Genomic DNA, 19,744 nt, shown 5'->3' with positions numbered 1-19,744 from the left:
GACATTATGAATGCTCTAAATTCCTTATCAGACATTTCCATGATTTTCACCAAACTGCTTGTGGATGAAGAAGAGTTACTCATTTCCCTTGGAGGAGAGGTATTTTCTCATTTTCCCATATATCTCTTGATCCGGCAGTGATTTCTTGTCATCTGATGGATGGTGTGTTTCTTTCAAATTCTTGAAGTTTAGCCGCTAGCTCATTTGCTGGAGGCTGAATTATCAGTAGAAAATCTTCATTCCCTGAAATATCTACTTCGCTGGAGCCATGTGGAACCTTCTTCTCCCAGCGTGTTTTTCATGTTCTCAGTGTTGGAATTTGAACCATATGGTTGGCCATGTGGGACCTGTCTCCCTTAATTACTAGGTCATAGGGCCAGCCCATATAGTTTTGATGCTAAAAAGAAACACTAAAAATCTAAAGAATTTCATTATTCTTTTAGATGATATAAAACAATACCAGGACTACAATTTGAAGACAAATTTTTATGTTGAGAACTATTAAGATATAAGACCATACATGAATTTTGAACTAAAACATTTTAGCTCTCTAATGAACCGTTTAGTTAAGTCTCAGAGATGTGTATTGGTCTACTTTACTTTAGGAACTGTTAGATGCTGGAGATAAAGGCATGAGAAAGGTAAAGTCTGCACGAGGATACCCGTTCTGGGGATCAGTACTTCAGGAAAGCCAATGGAAACAAACCATAGTTTAGGATGTCAGGCTATCTCACAGTAATGCTCTATTCTAAACTAAAGTAAGGGAGGGGCCGGCAGGTGACATGCTGGGTAAGGGCACTGAACTCCTACACGATGGACATGCTTTGAGTTCCAGACCTAGTGGTTTGCTTTCTCACTTTCCCTCTTACTCACTCTCACTCTTACTTTTGCTCTGTCCCTCTCTGGTCAAATTAAAAACAAGTAAATAAAAATAAAGTAATTTTTAAAAAATGATAAAATAAAGTAAGGCATCAAATGTAGGTATACTGACTTTAGTAAATGCACATTTAAACTCAATTTTCTTTGTTCAAAAAAAAATGGAACCTATATCAGTGAAATTGTTTTTTTCATACATCTAAGTGTCTCAGCCTGGATACCTGGCAGTCCTCATGTTGCAAACTTATTCTGAATAAATAAATAAGTAAGAAGATATGCTTTGAAACGTTGGGATGGCTTGACTAATTTAAAACAAGTTATCTTTTTTTTTTTTTTGCTTTTTAAATTAGAAATCTTGCATGAGTACAGAGACTATTGGGTCAAAAATTGTGCTGACACATTTATGTACCATCAGCAGAGAAAATTCCCAAAAGTATTTGGTAAAGAAAAGAATGGGATTTAGACAATGGATAAGATTTATGTTAAATTTCACATGGTGTCATTTTCACTTTTCATTGAGAAAGAAAAGAAGTAGCCTCTGATGCCTGGGATTGATCTGACATAGTATCACAAGTTGACTGACACAGCCAGGTCATTTTGATCTGTTGGACATAAGCTCCCAAAATGCCAACTCGGAGACCATGATAAATAAACAAAGCCATTTGCTGATTGCTTTTTCTGGGCATGGATAACAACTATCATTGTGCCACACATAAAATACCCAAATTAGAACCACCCCTACTTCCTGACAGCCTGAAATTTAGTGACAACCACTGCTTCCTTTAGACCTTCCCCCCTGATCACCCCAACAAAGACCAAATCCTACAAGACTCCTTCCAAAGCCGTCTTGCTGAAAGCTCCTGTCATTCTGTGTAATGTGAATTCTCTCTCTTCCCCTCTCTGCAAAAAGTGGTAAACCCAATTGCCTAACCAAGAGTGTGCCCTCGTGGCCTTTGGCTGAAAAGCTTGGGGTCAAAAAGAGCAAATGAACCTGCTACACCAGTGAACTTGCCAGAAAAGTTGGGTTTATCACATATTCTCACACATTCATTTATTTTGAATATTTCCATGGAGATTTTGGTAAAGCATCTTCTCTAATTTTTTTTCAAGAGAAAAATTAAATTTACCACACTTGGGTAAGTGAATGGAATAATGGTGATTATATGACTTGATACAATTGTGATGTACACTTCAGTGGAGAGATCAGTAGGGAGCAGTGGTCCAAGCGTTCTAAGGTGTATAGAGTTCTCTGCCTTCACGCTACTCAAGGTGAGAATGGCTAATATGTGCCATTTACCAACCATTAACGAGAGTCCAAAAATTAAGAATACATATTTAGAAACTGTTAAAACAATTTGACAGAGTAAGTACATAGACAGTCTGTCAAGTGAAAATGAAGGCTCAGGCTCTTTATTTTTTTTGCAGTAATTCATTATTGTTATTATATTTTATAAAATTATCAATCTGTGATGGTTTGGAAATTTAAATAGAAGAATAAATTGGAGAGGTATTTGACTATTGGTAGTTTGAAAAATAGTGAAGTACTGCATTAAATGACTCTCAGAAAACCTTTTTTTTCTACATTTTTTGGCTTTTATAACCTTATTGGCATTTATATTTATATCTTATTAATGCAACTATACTTTTCATAACTACATTTACATGTATAACTTCCTGTCCTATCATCCTCTCAGCCCTCTCCCTTGCTGTTCAGCCTTGGGCTATCAGCTGCAGCTTGGGCAATGCCCACTTGGAGAAGCCCACCTACCAGAGAATGCCATTGACCTACTGTTGGCTGAGACTTAGATAACCACATCCACCTGAATATTATGCAGATATAAGTACATAAACTCTGGGTGTCTGACCACGCTCTCTTGTATAACAGAATTGAGCTCTGAAGCATGGACTTTATTTTGGCTGCTCAGAAACACCTTTCTGGGTTTCATGCTTGTTTTGAGTCATTTTGAGGATGCCTGAAATTGCCATGAGAGAACCTCTCAATACAAATGTGCTACTTGGGGAACAGAGCATGAATCATAGGGTAATGCTCCTAATTTTAAATAACCTTTGTCTCTGTCTAATCCAATTCCTGGAAACCATTTGCAATTACAAAACAGGTCAAAATGTCCCAAATTAAGATCATGCCTTTAGCTTACCTAATATTTAGCTGGTTAGAGGGTGAGATTGTTAATCACATTAGAATGTAAACTGTGTGCTTCCACTTCTCAGAGAACCATTTGTATTTTAGAATGGATGAAAATATTTAATAGTCTACTGCATTTGAGTTGATCTTAAATATACCTTCTCCAAAAAACTATGTTGCTATCACAACACCACAACTGTGTTTAGAATACCCAGCTTTGCTTATGAGCAAGGATAGCATGAAAACTCAATCCAGCACAGGCTCTGCAATACACAGATCTAATTAAAGTATATCATTTGTCAGGGTCAACAGAAACTCTGTGTCTGGGTCACCTAAACAGACACTAAAAGGAGAAATGGGGTCCCAGAGCAGAGGTAAGGAAATTTCCTTCTCTTAAAGAGAACCAACACCCTACTCTGCAGATCCTTATGTATCTATCCTACAGAATTTTAAAGCAAATTGAAGGCACTTTAACAAAACTTGCGTAATTATGATTTTACTCCAATGCATATGAATAGATAATAAAAAGGATTTTTTCCCCAAGATTTTTACTATAGGGTGCATGCTGTTACTGGAGAGACAGAGAGACAGAAAGTGAGAAATCATCCCCAGGGGGATGGACATGCCACAATCCCTTTTTCTCCTGCTCCTTTCTCCTCCTGGGATCTTGGACATGCATGCACATGCACCTAGCATGAGTTTCAAGCCTCCAGATCCAGGACTCAAACCACGGTTGGCCATATGGGAGTCCAACACTTTAACTATTATACCACCTGCGGGCCAAAAAAGGAATGTTTTATAGTAGCTAACATATGTTGCTAAAGACCTTTCAGCATGATCAGAAGATAAGGGCTGAAATCCAAAAACCCTATACTAAAATATATTAATAAGGAGAATGGGAGAAAGGATGAATATAAATGGATATTTTACGTTTCTACTTTTACTCTTTTTTCCTTTCTCTTCCCCAAAGGCAAATGAACTGGGAATTGAATAGGTAAATAATCTACTGAACTAAAGAGACCGACTTAGCTACACTGGAGAAATTGGGCTGAAACCAGAGAACTGTAAGACACAATCAAACACTGACTCAGTGCTGATTAGCCAATCAGCAATTGGGGCAGCCCTGTGACTACACTGTCCTTTATAGGCTTTCTATTATAAGGTAATAGGAGAAATATAATAAAATCCCCTCATAGGACTTCATAGCTAAAGCTGAAAAATAATTTAGAAGAGACTAAATCTGGTGCTGGCAGGTGGCGTGGTGGTTAAGGCACTGGACTATCACGTGGCCAACCACAGTTCAACCACCAGGAAACCATCACGTGGCCAACCACAGTTCAACCACCAGGTAACCACTGTTTTCTCACTTTCTCTCTCTCTCTTTCTGTCTTTCTGGTTAAATTTAAAAATATAAAAATAATAATAAATAAAATTAAATGAATAAAACTTTAAAAAAAGAAGAGATTGTATCTAAGCCCTTTATTTGGGAAAAGGCATAGAGAGATTTAATGACTTGTCCTACTATAAGCAAATATGTTCTTTTCTTTTTTAGAGAGAGAGGTTTTTGCTATAGGGTATGTGCACTTGCTAGAAAGACAAACCAATAAATCAACTCCCAGGGGGGATGGCCACAGTGCAATGCTTCTCCTCTATCCTTCTCCTGGGATTTTGGGCACACATGCACACATGCCTGGCATGAGTTTCAAGCCTCTGGGACTCAAAACGCAATCAGCCACATGGATTCCAGCATCTTAACCACTATACCACCTGCTGACCCTGTATGTTCTTTGCATGTGTTGACATTTATGCCCTTTTGAATTCAGGTTGAGCAATCCCGTTGTAAGCTCCATTTGCTTGCTGCATGTATGCACCAAGACTGACAGAAGTGAATTCACTCTTAGGAGTATTGGAATCAACACCAGAAGTTGCCTGCCTCTCAACCAGAATATTGATGTTGTCATCATGATATGGTTTCTTCTCTGTTTAAAAGAAAAACACCCACTTCATTACATTAAGTCAACATAATCATATCCTTAAATGAAAATTATTATATTAGGTTGGTGCAAAAGCAATTGCACTTTTGGACTGTGAATTTTAAATCATTATAACTATGTTCAGACACATCTTTATTAAACAAAATATGAACCATTACAATCAATGAGAAATAAATTTGTTTATTCCTGTAGCATAAAAATCCATGCTTCAGGATGCAGTGAACTCTTAGACAGCACCTTCTACATTCTGCTGGCTGTGGAAGCATTTTCTCTGCAAAAAGTTGTTGAGATGCTTGAAGAAGTAGGAGTTGGTTAGTGAGAGAGCAGGTGAATACGGTGGATGAGGCAAAACTCCATGGCCCAATTCATTCTACTTGAAGCGTTGAATGTGTGACCTGCGGTTGGGCATCGTCAGGAAGAACTGGGCCCTTTCTGCTGATCAGTGTCGACTGAAGGAATTGTAGCTTTTGGTGCACCTCATCAATTTGCTGGGTATATTCTCAGATGGAATGGTTTTGCCAGGATTCAGAAAGCTGTACTGGGTCAGACCCCACCAAACAGTGACCAGGACCTTTGTTTTGCACAAGTTTGGCTTTGGGAAGCGTTTGGAGTTTCTCCTCAACTCAGTCCCTGAGCTAGTTAAATTAGATCCATTTTTCATGGTATGTCCCATAGTCCTATCAAGAAATGGTATGTTATTGTTGTGTAGAGTAAGAGAACGTGACACTTCAAAATCATAGTTTTGATTTTCAATCAGCTCATGAGATATCCCCTTACCAAGATTTTTCACTTTTCCAATTTGCTTCTAAAGCTGAACCACCATAGAATGGTTGACACTGAGCTCTTTGGCAACTTCTCGTGTAGCTGGAAGAGGATCGGCTTCGACGATTGCTCTCAGCTGATTGTTGCCATCTTCCAACGGCCGACCACCATGCTGCTCACCTCAAGGCTCTCGTCTCCTTCGCAAAAACCTCCTGAGCCACCCCCACACCGTAGGTTCGTTAGCAGCTCCTGGGCCAGTGTGCTGTTGATGTCAGGGGTCTGTTGCTTCATGATCCTTTTGAACTCAAATAAGAAAATCACCTGAATTGCTTTTTGTCTAACATAGCCTAAAATGCATATAAAATAAACTGCAAGTAATAAGTCATTTTCAAAAAAACATAAAGCAAGAAATGTATGTTGAAGTGATGTATAACATAAGCACATTTAAGAATGTATCCAATATCAAATGGAAAATGTTAATGCAAAGCCACAATCAATACTTTTGCACAAACCTAATATTTAACTCAATTCCTAAATATATTTTTTAGGAATCATTATCTACATTCGCATGGCACTTAATAACCTATGAAGTATTTGCTTTTTTGAAATCTTTCCAACAATCCTAATCCAGTTGGACAGACATGATGACGGTGCTGATGACAGCAATGATAATGACGGTGATGACTTTGTAACAATAAACATATGGAGGCTTGGACAGAGCCTTACGTCACAGAGCCAGTTGGAGAATGAACAGATGTTTCTTTTCTAACCAGTGTTTTTTTATGTGGCTCAATGTCTTACATTATATATTTATCACTGAAACATTTTTTAAACTTAAAGCAAGATCTCTCATTTCCAGGAAGCAATTTGTGTTCATTAGGAATTAGAACTAAAAGGCTCAAATTACTTAGCAAATGTCACACATTGTATAAACGATTCACCAGTAATGAGCCAAAAAGAAATCCCTGAGTCTTAGAAAGATTACAAATAGATGCAGTTAAATGTTTTTTCTTGTCTATTTAGCTTATAGCTAATTTTAGAAAAGGCCCACGGGAGGCATGGGAAAACTGCCAGGTGACACATAAATAAAGCTATTTAAAAGAAGAGTCTTCCTTACGTTTCCTTAGGTGTTTCTACTCACGTTATGTTAAAAGCTTATTCTTCCTGTTTTAGAAACCATTAGAAAAACAAAATTTTAATTTATAAACTATAAAATAATAATCATGTATCACAAAAAATAAGATAATAACAGAGTCAAGATTCTGAAGTACTCATTGCTCGCTTCTGGAAAAGATGTGAGGAAGGGAAATAAGAGCATTATTGAGCCCATGACTGAGGTCGATTTTTTGAAGTTCATTGGTCTATAAGGTATATGCACAGTTATGTGGCTCACTTATTTGTGTTTCTATAATTATGGTTTATTACATACCAACCAATTATATTGGGTGGTTGCAAAAGTCACAATGCTTTTTGCATTAAGAAGAAAAAAACATCATGACTTTTCCAGTGACCCAGTGTAACTAGGACAGAGAGTTTCTCTAAAGTTAATTACTAATACCTGACTTAGAAATTAAAATATTTTTCACATGCTGTGGGTTATTTTAACTCTTCAAATTATTAAGTTTTCAGTTGATTAGAATGGCATATTAGGTGCCACTACATATGAATTATGGATTACAAAAATGTTACACTTGCTTTCATGAGTAACCTGCACTTCACATGCTTTCCCTTTAACTAAAATGTTCATTCATAAGTCAGTCTAAAACACGCTGCCACTGTCAGTAAAGAGCTGAGACAGAACTAAGGGGAAGAGAGCATTAAAGGAGTATTAAAGTATCAAATGCAGGAGGTGCACACTGATGCCCCACTGTTGCTGCTGTGAGTACCGTCCAGGGAATGCGCAGAGGGTGCACGGGATGAGGCTTCCCCGGCAGCACCCGACTTCAGCAGTGCCTACGGTGCTGGCGAGCTCACCTACTCACAGTGATCTTATCTATACACCATGCACCAGGATACGCACCACGGCACACTACCCACCACGTCAGGATCTGTGTTCTCAGAGCTCTCCTTGTTTTCCTCAGGGCCAAAAATCGATTCAGAAGGGAGTTCTCTTTTGCATATAATTTCTGCAGTCTTGAGGATAAACTGCACATTTGCAAAGATGTTTGGATACTTGTGATATGATTCTCCAGAGAAAAAGAGTGCTATTGTAAGAAAAATCATTTGTGAGAAATACTTCATTAATATCTTACATTGTGCTTCATTTGTATTTTAGTTATTAAACTATAATTAAATTCAGTACTTAGATGCTCAAATTGCTGTCCATTCCCCAGTTGAGATCTATAATGTTATGTATGCCCCCTGGTGGTGAAATGTAAAACTACAAAGTAAATAATTTGTACATTGGCGTTTATGTAACTCAGAAGAGAAATTGCATAATGGTTGAATGCCCAGTTAAATACAGTTACTGCTCAACAATGCCTGGAAGTTTCCAGCTGAAAATAAATCAAGTTATCAGAGAAACTGATAACTCTTCATAATGGATACTTTGCTATCGCAATCCTATACATAAACCAATGTCATTGCTTCTAACCTGACATTCTCCAGTTTTATTCCTTTCCAAGATGTTGTTGTTACTGTTATTTTAAAATACCCATGTTAAATGTAGGCAAAGATGACATCATTTGCTATAACTATGTGATATTTAACAGAACTATCTTAGTTTTGTGTTCATCCACACAGAGAAGGGTTAGTAATGGCACATGGAAAGGCAGTGGCTACAAAAGCACTGGTAGAAAGCAGCCCATGCTGAAGACAGAGATGCTGCTTAAGCCTCTACTTAACAGCATTTTGTAAGAGAGCAAAATCCAAGGAACCAGCAGTTAGCGTAATGGCTATGTCGCTGGACTCCCACGTAGTCGACCGCGGTTCGCGTCCCAGACCCGGTGGCTTAAAACTCACACTGGGTGCGTGTGCGTGCGTGCCCAAGATCCTGAGAGGAGAATAGAGGAGAAGGGATTGCAGCGTGACTATCCCCTTTGGGGGGTGATTTCTCGCTTTCTGTCTATATGTCTCTCTCTGTCTGTCTGGCGAGCGCACACACCCTATAGCGAAAACATCTCAAAAAAAAAAAAAATCTAAGGGTGTTATCATTCTGCAAAGAGAGACATTGGCATTCTTGGGACATACCCACAATAACTACCCAATATGGGAACTCAAGGTCTTATTCAAATAATTGCTCAAAACATATCTGTCTTGGGACCAGCAGTTAGCGTAATAGCTATGTCGCTGAACTCCCATGTAGTCGACCACAGTTCAAGTCCTGGACCTGGTGGCTTAAAACTCACGCCGACTTGCGTGTGTGTGCATGCCCAAGATCCCGAGAGGAGAATGGAGGAGAAGAGATTGTGGGTAAGAAACCACCTAGGGGGGTGGTTTCTTACTTTCTGTCTCTCTGTCTCTCTCTGTCTCTCTGGCGAGTGCATACGCCCTATAGCAAAAACCTCTCAAAAAAAAAAAAATATATATATATCTGCCTTCATCACCTGAATATCTCACATCACCATGCTGACCACTGGGAGGAGCTAAAACGAGGGTTTATAATTAATAAAGAAATCAGAATGAGTGACATGATAGATAAGAATTCCTGTTCTATCCTGTTCCTCTTGGTCTAAGGCTCTAGCTGAACTTGTAGTCATGGGGCATCTCCGAAACATTCCCCCATTCCTTCTACTCCTTTCTCCATAACTTCTTCCATCAAATAGCATTCCCTTGGGGGACAGAAGATGCTATAGTAGCTAGGTTGCTGAACTCCCACACGGCTGACCATTGTTCAAGTCCCAGACCTGGTGGCTTGAAAATCATGTCGGATTTTCAAATCACATGCACGTTGCATGTGCATGTGTGTCCAAGATCCTGAAAAAAGAAAGGAAGAGAAGGGATTGCAGCCTGGCCAACCCCCTTGGTGGGCTGCCAACCCCCTTGGTGGGGGCGGACTTCTCACTTTCCTTCTCACTGTCTCTGTTGAGCAGAGAGAGGCAAAACCTAAAAAAAAAAAAAAAAAAAATGGCCTTCACTTCCTTACATCTTGGGTCTCCCCCTCCCTTATCCTACAATACCTCCCTTATTCTACCTTTTCTTTTGACCTTGTTGACATATTTACGTGTCAATATAAACGCTTATAGATAAGTTTTTGAAATACAGTCACCCACCACACAACGTTTGTCAACAACAGCAAAGACAATAGTGGTGCTGTCAGATTACCCCTAGGTGTGAAGTAGGCCGCACCATCTAAGTCTGTGTTCCTCACCTCTCTGGAGGTGGGGTGTACGTAGGGAATTTTTTTTCGGTGTTACGTAGGGAAAGAGAGGTTAGTCAAAGGGTGTAGTTTTAGTTATATGGGAAGAAAAATACCTAGTAATCTCTGCATAGCTCGGTGACTGGAGTTAGTAATGGTGCCTTTTCTGTTTCAAAGTTGCTAGCAGGCACCCTGTGTATCTGCAACCACGATATCATCTAAGGGCACGTCTCTTAGAAAGCAGCCCCATCTTCAGCAGCACACGACCATCACCGAGTTTGTCTCCCCTCACTGCGGTTTACCGCGTCTGAATTCATTTCCTTCCGCCTCTCCACTGAGGATCCCCAGATCGGCAGTGGCTCCCCCAGTGCAGAAACCCAGCAGCACTCTTCAGACCTCCTACTATTTCGTATTTCCACAGCTCTTGATAATGTTCTTCTTGAATCTCCCTCTTAGATGTTGCCTTTCTCCCTTCCTTTCCTTACTCTCTTTTACCGGGCTCTATTACTCCAATAATCCATTAAGCGCTTGTGTTCCCCAAGACTCTATCCCTAGGACTCGCTTCTCCCATCCCAGCTCCTGCCCCCAGATCGCCTCGGCCACACTGACACGGATGACTGTCACGTGGACAGCCCAGTTTCACTTGTTTCTCCAGCTCCAGAGCCATGTCTTCAACTGCTTGCTGCTGACGGTGCTGCACATCGAATATGTCCAAAATTCTTCCAAAATACTCCACTTGGAGCATCTCTGGCTTCACCCTGTTACTCGCTATGGGAAACTTCAGCTTCTTCATGAAGCTCTCTTTCCTTCGCCCACAGCTTAGTTTCAGTTGAGCACCAAGTTGGCCTCTGATATTTCCTCAGCATTTTTCGAAACTATCTTACTCCTTACCGTGCCCATTACGACAGCCCAAATCTCTAACCTTGCTTCCTCTAGCAACGGCATAGCTAACTAGCTTGCTGTATCCATTCTCTCCTCACCTCGGTCCACCCCTCCGTGGCTATGAGGGTGATCTGACCAACCAGGAACTGAAACTTTCTTGGAAGCCAGCGAGATAAACAGTATGACAGAAGAGGAAACTGGGTCACAAGCAAGGCCATATCCTTAGTTAAGTAGGAAAGCAAGAGGCTGAACATAGACTTGTGGTTACCAGACGGTGGAGTGGGGAGGGTATTCGGGGAAAGGGGAGAAACTGGTCAAAGGGCGCGAAGTTTTAGTTAGATAAGAAGAAAAAAAAATTAATAATCTCTGCACAGCATGATGATAATAGTTAATACTAGTATATTTTATGTTTCAAAATGACTAGAACAATAGGTCTTCAGTGTTTTCACCATAAAGAAATGATAAGAGAGTATGTAAGAGAGTGTGTGTGTGTGTGTGTGTGTGTGTGTGTGTGTGTGTTGGGGGAGGGGAGAGGCTGAGCAATGCAGTCTGGCCCAGAGGCTGTGCTTGTCTGCATGGCACCTGTTGTCACCCATGGTAAATAAAATACAGCTTACACTCTTCACAGTGACAGCCTGAGCTTGCAAAATACAACATAAAACAGTGATAAAAAATAAAATATATCCTACCGTATAAATATGGTTGAAGCCTCAGTAAATGTTCTTTAAAACTTTCTAGGTGACCATGCAGGAAAAATACAAAAAGTCGTAAAAAGACCAAATAGCCAATCTGTCAAAAGAAAAAAGAAAAACGGCAGTTTTGTGTTGCATCAATAAATGTTTAAAAACCATAAGGAAAATAAAGCCATTTTATTATTACATTTCCTTCTGATCAAACAATTTCAAACTCACTCTATAGTATGAGCTTTGGGGATAACCTTAAAACATTGATATCAAGATTGAAATGCTTGTTCAGTCAAGAAACGTCCATAAATCATCCCCACATTACGTACAATGACCAATACTGAATGCTATTTTGTTCCATATCCTGTAGAACAGCGTACTTCAAATTGCAAGCCATGCCCTTAAGTGAGTCATGGAATCGACTGAGAGGAGATTTTTAAATAGAAGAGAAAGCATCACAGCACTCTGCACGTTCCTCGTTCCCAGACAGAAAGAGGGTACCCTGTGTGCTGGGTTCCACGCAAAGGCTGTCTTCTGCTGTGGGTGTCGGTCCAAACGGTCTGAGGACCACTGCCCCACATACAACTGGGACGTGTTCTGCTTGTACATAGTATGCTGTACTGAGCTCCCTGTACCCTGAGGCAATGTCATCACGAAATCACGACTGTAGAATCTTACATTAGGCAGATTAAAATATATGTATAGCTACAAATACCTTGTTTGGTTTTTGCTTGTTTATTTTGAGGCACAGAAAGAGACCCCTCCTGACTCCCTGCTCCCCAGCAGGGTCTTGTCAAACCATAACCCACCCCACCTTCCACCTTCCGGCCAGCCACAATCCCTGTGCCTGCAGCTTGCTCATGTCAGCCTGGGGCCCAAATCTGGGACCTTCCCACATGGCTCCATTATCACACAGCAATCCCGCCCCTGGGCCACAGTGACTGGGCCAAAAGAGTTGGCATAAGACGGAATATCTGCAAAACTATGAAAATTAGAAAGAATACACAAACTATAGTAACGAATGGGCTGAAGGCTGCGTAGTGCTAAAGCACAAAGAGCCACATGGTATCTACCACTGTCACTGTCCAGTGAGTGCAAGTGGGTGTGCTGTGTGCTTACGTGTGCATATATACATACACGCACATATCTGTAAATAGTATGCAGGGACCTCACAAAACATAAGCCACATGAAATGTGAAGATGATTTCCACTTTGAAATTCTGAAATGACAAATTCTGAAAGAACAACTCATTTTCTCAAATAGGGCAGCCATTTAAGGAAATGGAAGTGGAATAAAAATCCTTAAGCTGGAAAAGAGAAAATCTATATACACTCAGAAAAACTAGTACTTTAATTAAATATTTTTTTCACATAGTTTGCAAAATTATATTTTCTAAAACTATTTGCTTTTGGATATCAAGCAATAATGTACTATTTGTATTTAGAGCTGATTAAAATAAACTACCAAACAAGAGAATATTCCATAATAAAAGTGAATGTCTTGTGATTTAAAACAGATGCCCTGTGGTTATGTAACAATTAGCAACACTGAAGAAAGCTGTTCGAATGCTTACCTTCATCAGCTTTATCTCCACCGAGTAGAGGTACGTCTGTTGGAACGCGTCACAGCAGAGCCTGTACAGAACGGATTCCGCAACGAAAAACAAGGCAGGCAGGTGGTCGGAATCAAAAGATGCATGGTCCAGGGAAGCATACAGCATGTTTAAAGCTTCTGAAATATTAAAAATGAGCAACTCCATCATTTAAAAACCATCCTCTTTTCTACATTCTGTAAGTCATTCTTGAAATTACCTGCTGGCTCGGTCACTGAGAGCAGACTGTGCGTTTACAACATATCTGTAAACACTACGAAGCTTTCCCATCATGAGATGACATCTATGCTCCCTTCCCCTTACGCCTGACTGCTTCAACTGCTGGAATGTGACAAAAGTGACATTGTGTGACTTCCAAGGCTAGATAGGAAAAGGCAAAACAGCTTCTCTTGATCCTAGTTGGGAGCACCATGTAGGAAGTGCAACTCATAAAACCACCAAGGTGGAGAGATTACATGGAAAGTGTCCTCGCCCTTGTGCCTGACACTGAATAGGTCCCCAGGCTACATTAAGAATGGTGAGAAACAGGACAAACCTGGATGGCAAAAGACAGTGCTAACCATAACTGCTGTAGACGAGAACAGAAGACTAGAAAACAATGGCAGAGAAAACAAGGCCCCCGTGGAACAGGAGGAGGACAAACAAGGAGCGAAGGACCTAGAGAAGGGAGCACTCCAAGTCTTACAAAGGTTTTGAGGAGCTGCCATGTAAATATTTTAGGAAGAGACCCAAAGACTGAAGGAAGGAAAACCCCTGACATGTTCTAGGTGCCAAGAAGGAACGGGTCTGACTGCAGCGTAATGAACAAGGAGGGACGAAGCAGGGGGCCTGTCTGGCCATAATGTGAGGTGAAGGCTTATCAGAAGGAATCAGACGCCACTGGGAATCAGTAACGCTGTAGAATGGTCGCTGCTAAGTGGAGAGGGGACTATCCAGGGAGGAGTGGGCAAGAGTTCAGGCATCACCTGCACCCATTAGGAGGGCTGTTCAGCCATGGAAATGGGGAGAAGTCATGCCCACGTGGCTGTGTGACAGAAATTTCAATTAAAAATGCCTTCAAAATAAAGATGTTCGTTTCACAAGATCAGAACTGGAAAGGTCCCAGTGCTGGTTAATGCCATGGCCCTCTGTACAGACCTTCTTTTCATCTTTCAGCCCCTTGATGTGACTCTGAAGAGTGCACATCTCCAGGCGTTATGTTCTTAGCAAGCAAAGTGGAGGAAAAGACGGTGTACAGCAGGAAGGGATGCTTTCTACCAGTCAGGTTTGGTTTCTTCAGTTTGTTAGAGGACATGTGGGCCCACTGGAGAAAGAGGATGAGAGATAAGAAGTGAGAAAGCATCCCACAGGGAAGATGGCCATGCCACAATTCTTTCTCCTCTTGAGATATTGGGCATACATGCACACACACCCTATGTTTTTCTTAGTTTGGTCTATTTTGTTTTTTGGTTTTTGTTTTTTTGGAGAGGTTTTTGCTATAGGGTGCATGTGCTTGCCAGAAAGACAGAGAGACAGAAAGCATGTTTTTTTAACCTCTAGGTCTGGGACTTGAACCTCACAGTTGGCCATCTGGAATCCAGAAACCCTAATCTCTACACCACCTGCTGGCTATCCAGCCATGTCCTTTTCTAAAGCAAGTCAACAAAACATACTCCAGATTGATCTGTCTTTAGATCCCTTTGGTCAGGACTGTGAGTAGCCCTCCTCTAGTCACTGCCAAGTAAAAGGGGACTGCTGTAATTGACTTAGATCCACCATGATCCAGTCCCTAGGACCAGACAAGGACCAATCTCTTCTGAGTCCCATGAATGCAAGATGCCAAACAAAACTGAGGTTTAATAGTCAATTAAACCAAGGACTGTAGTTGCTGGTAAACTGAATGCATTTTACTTCACTGTCATCTACACATTTAGAAAGGTCAGGCTGCGGATGGCACTATAATAAAGGATTATAGAGGGGAGTTAAATACAAAATTAGTTCTTACTCTTCTTCTTGCTTAAAACCTCCCAGACAGCTCTACAAACCCAATTTACATCAGAAAATACTCTCTGGCCTCATGTGGTTAACATTCTAAAATTCATTCTAAAAGGCATCCACTTAAGGCTGAGGATAATGACAAAAGGAATTCTACTTCCTTAAAAATAATGTTATTTAATTCCTTTCTTAGTTTAGCGCATATTTGAAAGAAGTGATAAATGAAAAGGTAATGAGTAAAGCTTGCTGTTTAAAATGAGTAAAAACAAATGGCCATTTGATTAATATTTTATAAGTGAGAATTATAAAATGGAAAAACAAGTTTTGTAAAATATAGTGTCTATTGTAATTGGAAATCACTAAGTGACATTTTCTATTACTTTTTAATTAGTTACTAATTTTAGAAAAAGTAATAAAGACTATGCTGAGCAAAATGTTTTAAAACAACTTTGTAATTAAAAAGTTGAGCAGTCAAATTCATAAATTCAAAATTACAAAAGAAACTTCCATAATGGCATATCATAAAATATTTTGATTGGAGAAGGAGAACAGTCTTGGTTCCTGAACAACCTCTTCAATTTGAAGGTCTCACATGGCACCTTCACTGCTGCTCTGCTCAGGAAAGCACCCAGGACTGTTAAGAAGGGCTTGGTCAGAAACACACCGTCTTGGATTTCGCCTTTGCACTGAGCCAGGTAGACCACTTCTGTCCACGCAGCAGGAAGATGCACGTGCTTCCCGGATCCCAGGGTTCGGAGACCCAGCTTTCTCTGTTATGGGGCAGTATGAAAAAGGCAAATCAAAATGTGCAAGCATTCATTTATTTATCATTTATTTTTGTTATCCCTTAACTACATTTTGAGTTATTCCATGAAGCTGATTTTCTTTGGCTCTTATTGTATAAAACTATCATTTTTTTGCTTTTTGTATTTGTACTTTTTGATGTTTTATGCAAAGTGTATAGATGTGAAAATGTAGAGTATTTTCTAATATTCACAATAATATCATTAGGTATTTGCTGAAAATAATTCTCACTCTTCACTTTCTAGACAATATTCTTCGATCTCATTTTCCCCCAAGAAATGAAACTGATTTCATAAGAAGAGGTATCAAAGAAATATGATTTAACAGAACTGAATAAGGTGCCAGTTTGCTGGGAAATCCCAGCTATGTCACTATGGACAGACCAGTGTCAGGAACATGAGGAAGATGGTCGAGACTACCCCACTCTCTCTTGACTACTTGGGGGACTGGCAGGCTCACTGGCACCTGTCTGCATGTACTTACCCAAAGTATATACTTTTTCTAAACCAAATGCTTTAAATGGATATTTTTTTTTACATTTTTCAAAGATACGGGCAATCATGAACTAGAAAATAGCCACCACAACAAAAAAGGGAGCTTAATTTTTGTCCCAGTTTTGCATAGCTTTTATTTCATTAATCATTTGGTATCAAAACAAAATCATATGCATGTTATTTCTCTGGCAGCTTTAACTGAATTTGGGAAAGGAAAGGCAAAGCAAGGACTTATTTCATTTCCTGCATTGTCTGGATATCTGTTCAAAATTTAGGAATTAATGTCATACTCTCTAAAACTATAGTCTTCACAAGTTAGGTGAAGAACAGTTTGTTACAGAGAGAAAATAAAGGACGTTTTGCAAGTATCGTGGAAGTTTAAAAAGCATTATTCCTTCTTTGAGACAAATCACATGTAAATCAACTGTTTTAGGAAAAAGTAATGTTTCATAATATACGTTAATGTACTAGCCTTTGTTATTTTGCTGTGGACTCTTACACTACTGTCAACAGCTATCATCCTCAGTAATGGGAGTCACCTAAAAAGCCATTAACATTGAGACCGGCAGATGGCGAAATGGTTACATCACTGGACTCCTCCGTAATTGACCATAATTTGAGTCCCTGCCCATGGACTTAAAACTCATGCCAGGCGCGTGTGCGTGCATGCCCAAAATCCCAAGAAGAGAGTGGAGGAAAGGGGATTGCAGCATAACCATCCCCTCCAGGGTGTGATTTCTCGCTTTCTGTCTCTCTGTGTCTCTCTAGAGAGCACATGCACCCTATAGGAAAAATCTCTCATAAAAAAAAAAAAAGGAATTTGACATTGAATTACTTAGTTAAGAGCTCTAAATTTAATTTGTGTTAATATTTTAATTATCCTATTTAAAATGAAATAGAAATATGTTCTTAAATTTTTTCCAGTATTTTAGAACATGTAATCATCCACCAACCAGAAAAGAATATTTACACACTGAGTTATCAAGGAGAGTACCATTACCTTACATCTGAGAATGTTTTTCCTAGCTAGGTCCAACAGCTTTTCCTCCTCTGCTGGATTTTGTGTTTCATTGAATTTCAAGATAAATTCTTTTGTAATTGAAAATGATGACCTAAACAAATAAATCAATAATTATAGCTTAGTTCCACATATTAATTAATTGACTCCCAGTAGCTAAATATATGTATTTTCTAGAAAAAGTGCTTTATTTTTTTTCTTAACCACTTTGTTGAGGTGTGGTTGACATTAAAAAGTTATACATATTTGATGTATACATCCTGATGAGCCTGGGAATAAGTGAAACCATCACTACCATTAAGGCCATTAACCTATTGTAACCCAAACTTTACTCTTGCTCTCTTTATTATCTTTTTAAACTATTTTTTTAAACTTTTCAATAAGAATGTTTCATGCACAAAAAAAACAAAAATCAATAAAATTTTGAAAACATATATGCAGGCCCCCTGGCCTATCTTTTTATACTCTTAAAGAACATAATTCTCTTCTGTTCCATTGGTCTACCTGTCTGTTTCTGTGCCAGTACCATGCTGTTTTAATAACCACAGCTTTGTAGTATATTTTTGGGTCAGGGAGTGTGATGCCGCCAACTCCACTCTTCTTTTGCAAAATTGCTTTGGCAATATGAGGTATTTTATGATTCCAGACAAACTTTATGATTGTCTTTCCTAGATCTGTGAAGAATGTGTCTGATACTTTGATTGGCATTGCATTAAATATATAGATTAATTTGGGTAGAATTGCCACTTTGATTATATTAATTCTTCCAATCCAGGAATATGGGATATCCTTCCACTTTTTTGTGTCATTTTCAATTTCTGTTTTTATCTTCTCATAGTTTTCCTTGTGGAGGTCTTTAACTTCTTTGGTTAGATTTGTCCCTAAGTATCTTATACTTTTTGTGGCTATGGTAAATGGAACAACTTTTTTCAGTTCTATCTCAGTCTGCCTGTTGTTCATATATAGAAATGCTATAGATTTCTAGATATTAATTTTGTATCCTGCAACTTTACTCAATTCATGTATTACTTCCAGAAATTTTTTCATGAAAACCATTGGGTCTTCTATTTATACAATCATGTCATCTGCAAATAGAGAGAGTTTCACCTCTTCTTTTCCTATTCAAATGCCTTTTATTTTTTCCTCTTTTCTGATTGTATTGGCCAGGACTTTTAGTACTATATTGAAGAGGAGGGGAGAAAGTGGGCAACCTTGTCTTGTACCCGTTTTTAGTGGAAAAGCTTTCTCTGCATCAATCGATATGACCATATGGTTTTTATCCTTATTCCTGTTAATATGATGTATTACATTTATGGTTTTGTGTATGTTGAACCAACCTTACATTCCTGGAATAAAGCCTACCTGATCATGATGTATCATCTTTTTTATAAGTTGTTGGATATGGTTTGCTAGTATCTTGTTGAGAATCTTTGAGTCTATATTCATCAGGGATATTGGTCTATAGTTTTCCTTCCTTGTCCTGTCCTTATCTGTTTTAAGGATAAGGGTGATAGAGACTTCATAGAATGAATTAGGAAGAGACTCACCCTTTTGGATCTTTAGAAATAACTTGAGCAGAATGGGGTTAACTCTTCTTTGAAAGTTTTGTAGAATTCAGAGGTGAATTCATCAGGGGCAGGGCTTTTCTTTGTTGGGTGGTTATTCATTACTGTACCAATCTCCTGGCTTGTTATGGGCCTATTCAGACTTTCTTTATCCTCCTGGCTTGATCTAGGTAGATTATATATTCCCAGGAATTTATCCATCTCATCTAGATTATCTTATTCCTTGGCATACAGATGTTCATAGTATCCTCTAATAATGTTTTGAATTTCTACTATGTCTGTTGTTATTTGCCTGCTTCATTGCAGATCTGATTCACCTGGTTTCTTTCTCTCTTCTTCTTAATAAGTCTCGCTAGTGGTGTATCAATTTTGTTTATCTCTTCAAAGAACCAGTTTTTACTTTCATTTATTTTCTGTATAGTTTGTTGATTTTCTATTTCATTTATTTATGCTCGAATCTTTATTATTTCCTTTCTCCTGGAGTTTTTTTGGATCTTTTTGCTGTTGCTTTTCCAATTCTGTGAGGCATGATGTTAGGTGATCCATTTGCATTCTTTCCATGGTCCTCTTATGTGCACTAATTGCTATGAACTTCCCGCTTATGATTGCTTTAGCAGTGTCCCAAAGATTATGGAAACT

The 19,744-nt window shown here is 39.1% G+C and overlaps 1 protein-coding gene across 4 annotated transcripts in view; it reads right to left on the bottom strand.

Moving 5' to 3' along the window:
* Positions 1-19,744, bottom strand: part of TMEM232 (transmembrane protein 232) — a 315,887-nt gene that overhangs the window by 232,029 nt on the left and 64,114 nt on the right. For all 4 annotated transcript variants that reach the window (XM_014592682.2, XM_027765405.1, XM_006161109.1 and 1 more), the window contains 5 exons: positions 17,523-17,634; positions 15,889-15,994; positions 13,212-13,369; positions 11,644-11,743; positions 7,813-7,979 (listed from right to left, as the gene is read on the bottom strand). In XM_014592682.2, the coding sequence (XP_014448168.1) occupies positions 7,813-7,979; positions 11,644-11,743; positions 13,212-13,369; positions 15,889-15,994; positions 17,523-17,634 (643 nt within the window). The remainder of the gene's footprint in view (positions 1-7,812; positions 7,980-11,643; positions 11,744-13,211; positions 13,370-15,888; positions 15,995-17,522; positions 17,635-19,744) is intronic.

Source organism: Tupaia chinensis, unplaced genomic scaffold (genome assembly GCF_000334495.1).
Source record: "Tupaia chinensis unplaced genomic scaffold, TupChi_1.0 Scaffold138235_1, whole genome shotgun sequence".
Lineage (NCBI taxonomy): Eukaryota > Metazoa > Chordata > Mammalia > Scandentia > Tupaiidae > Tupaia > Tupaia belangeri.
Note: the sequence above shows the minus strand (reverse complement) of the source record. Positions and strands in the feature narration are given on the sequence as shown.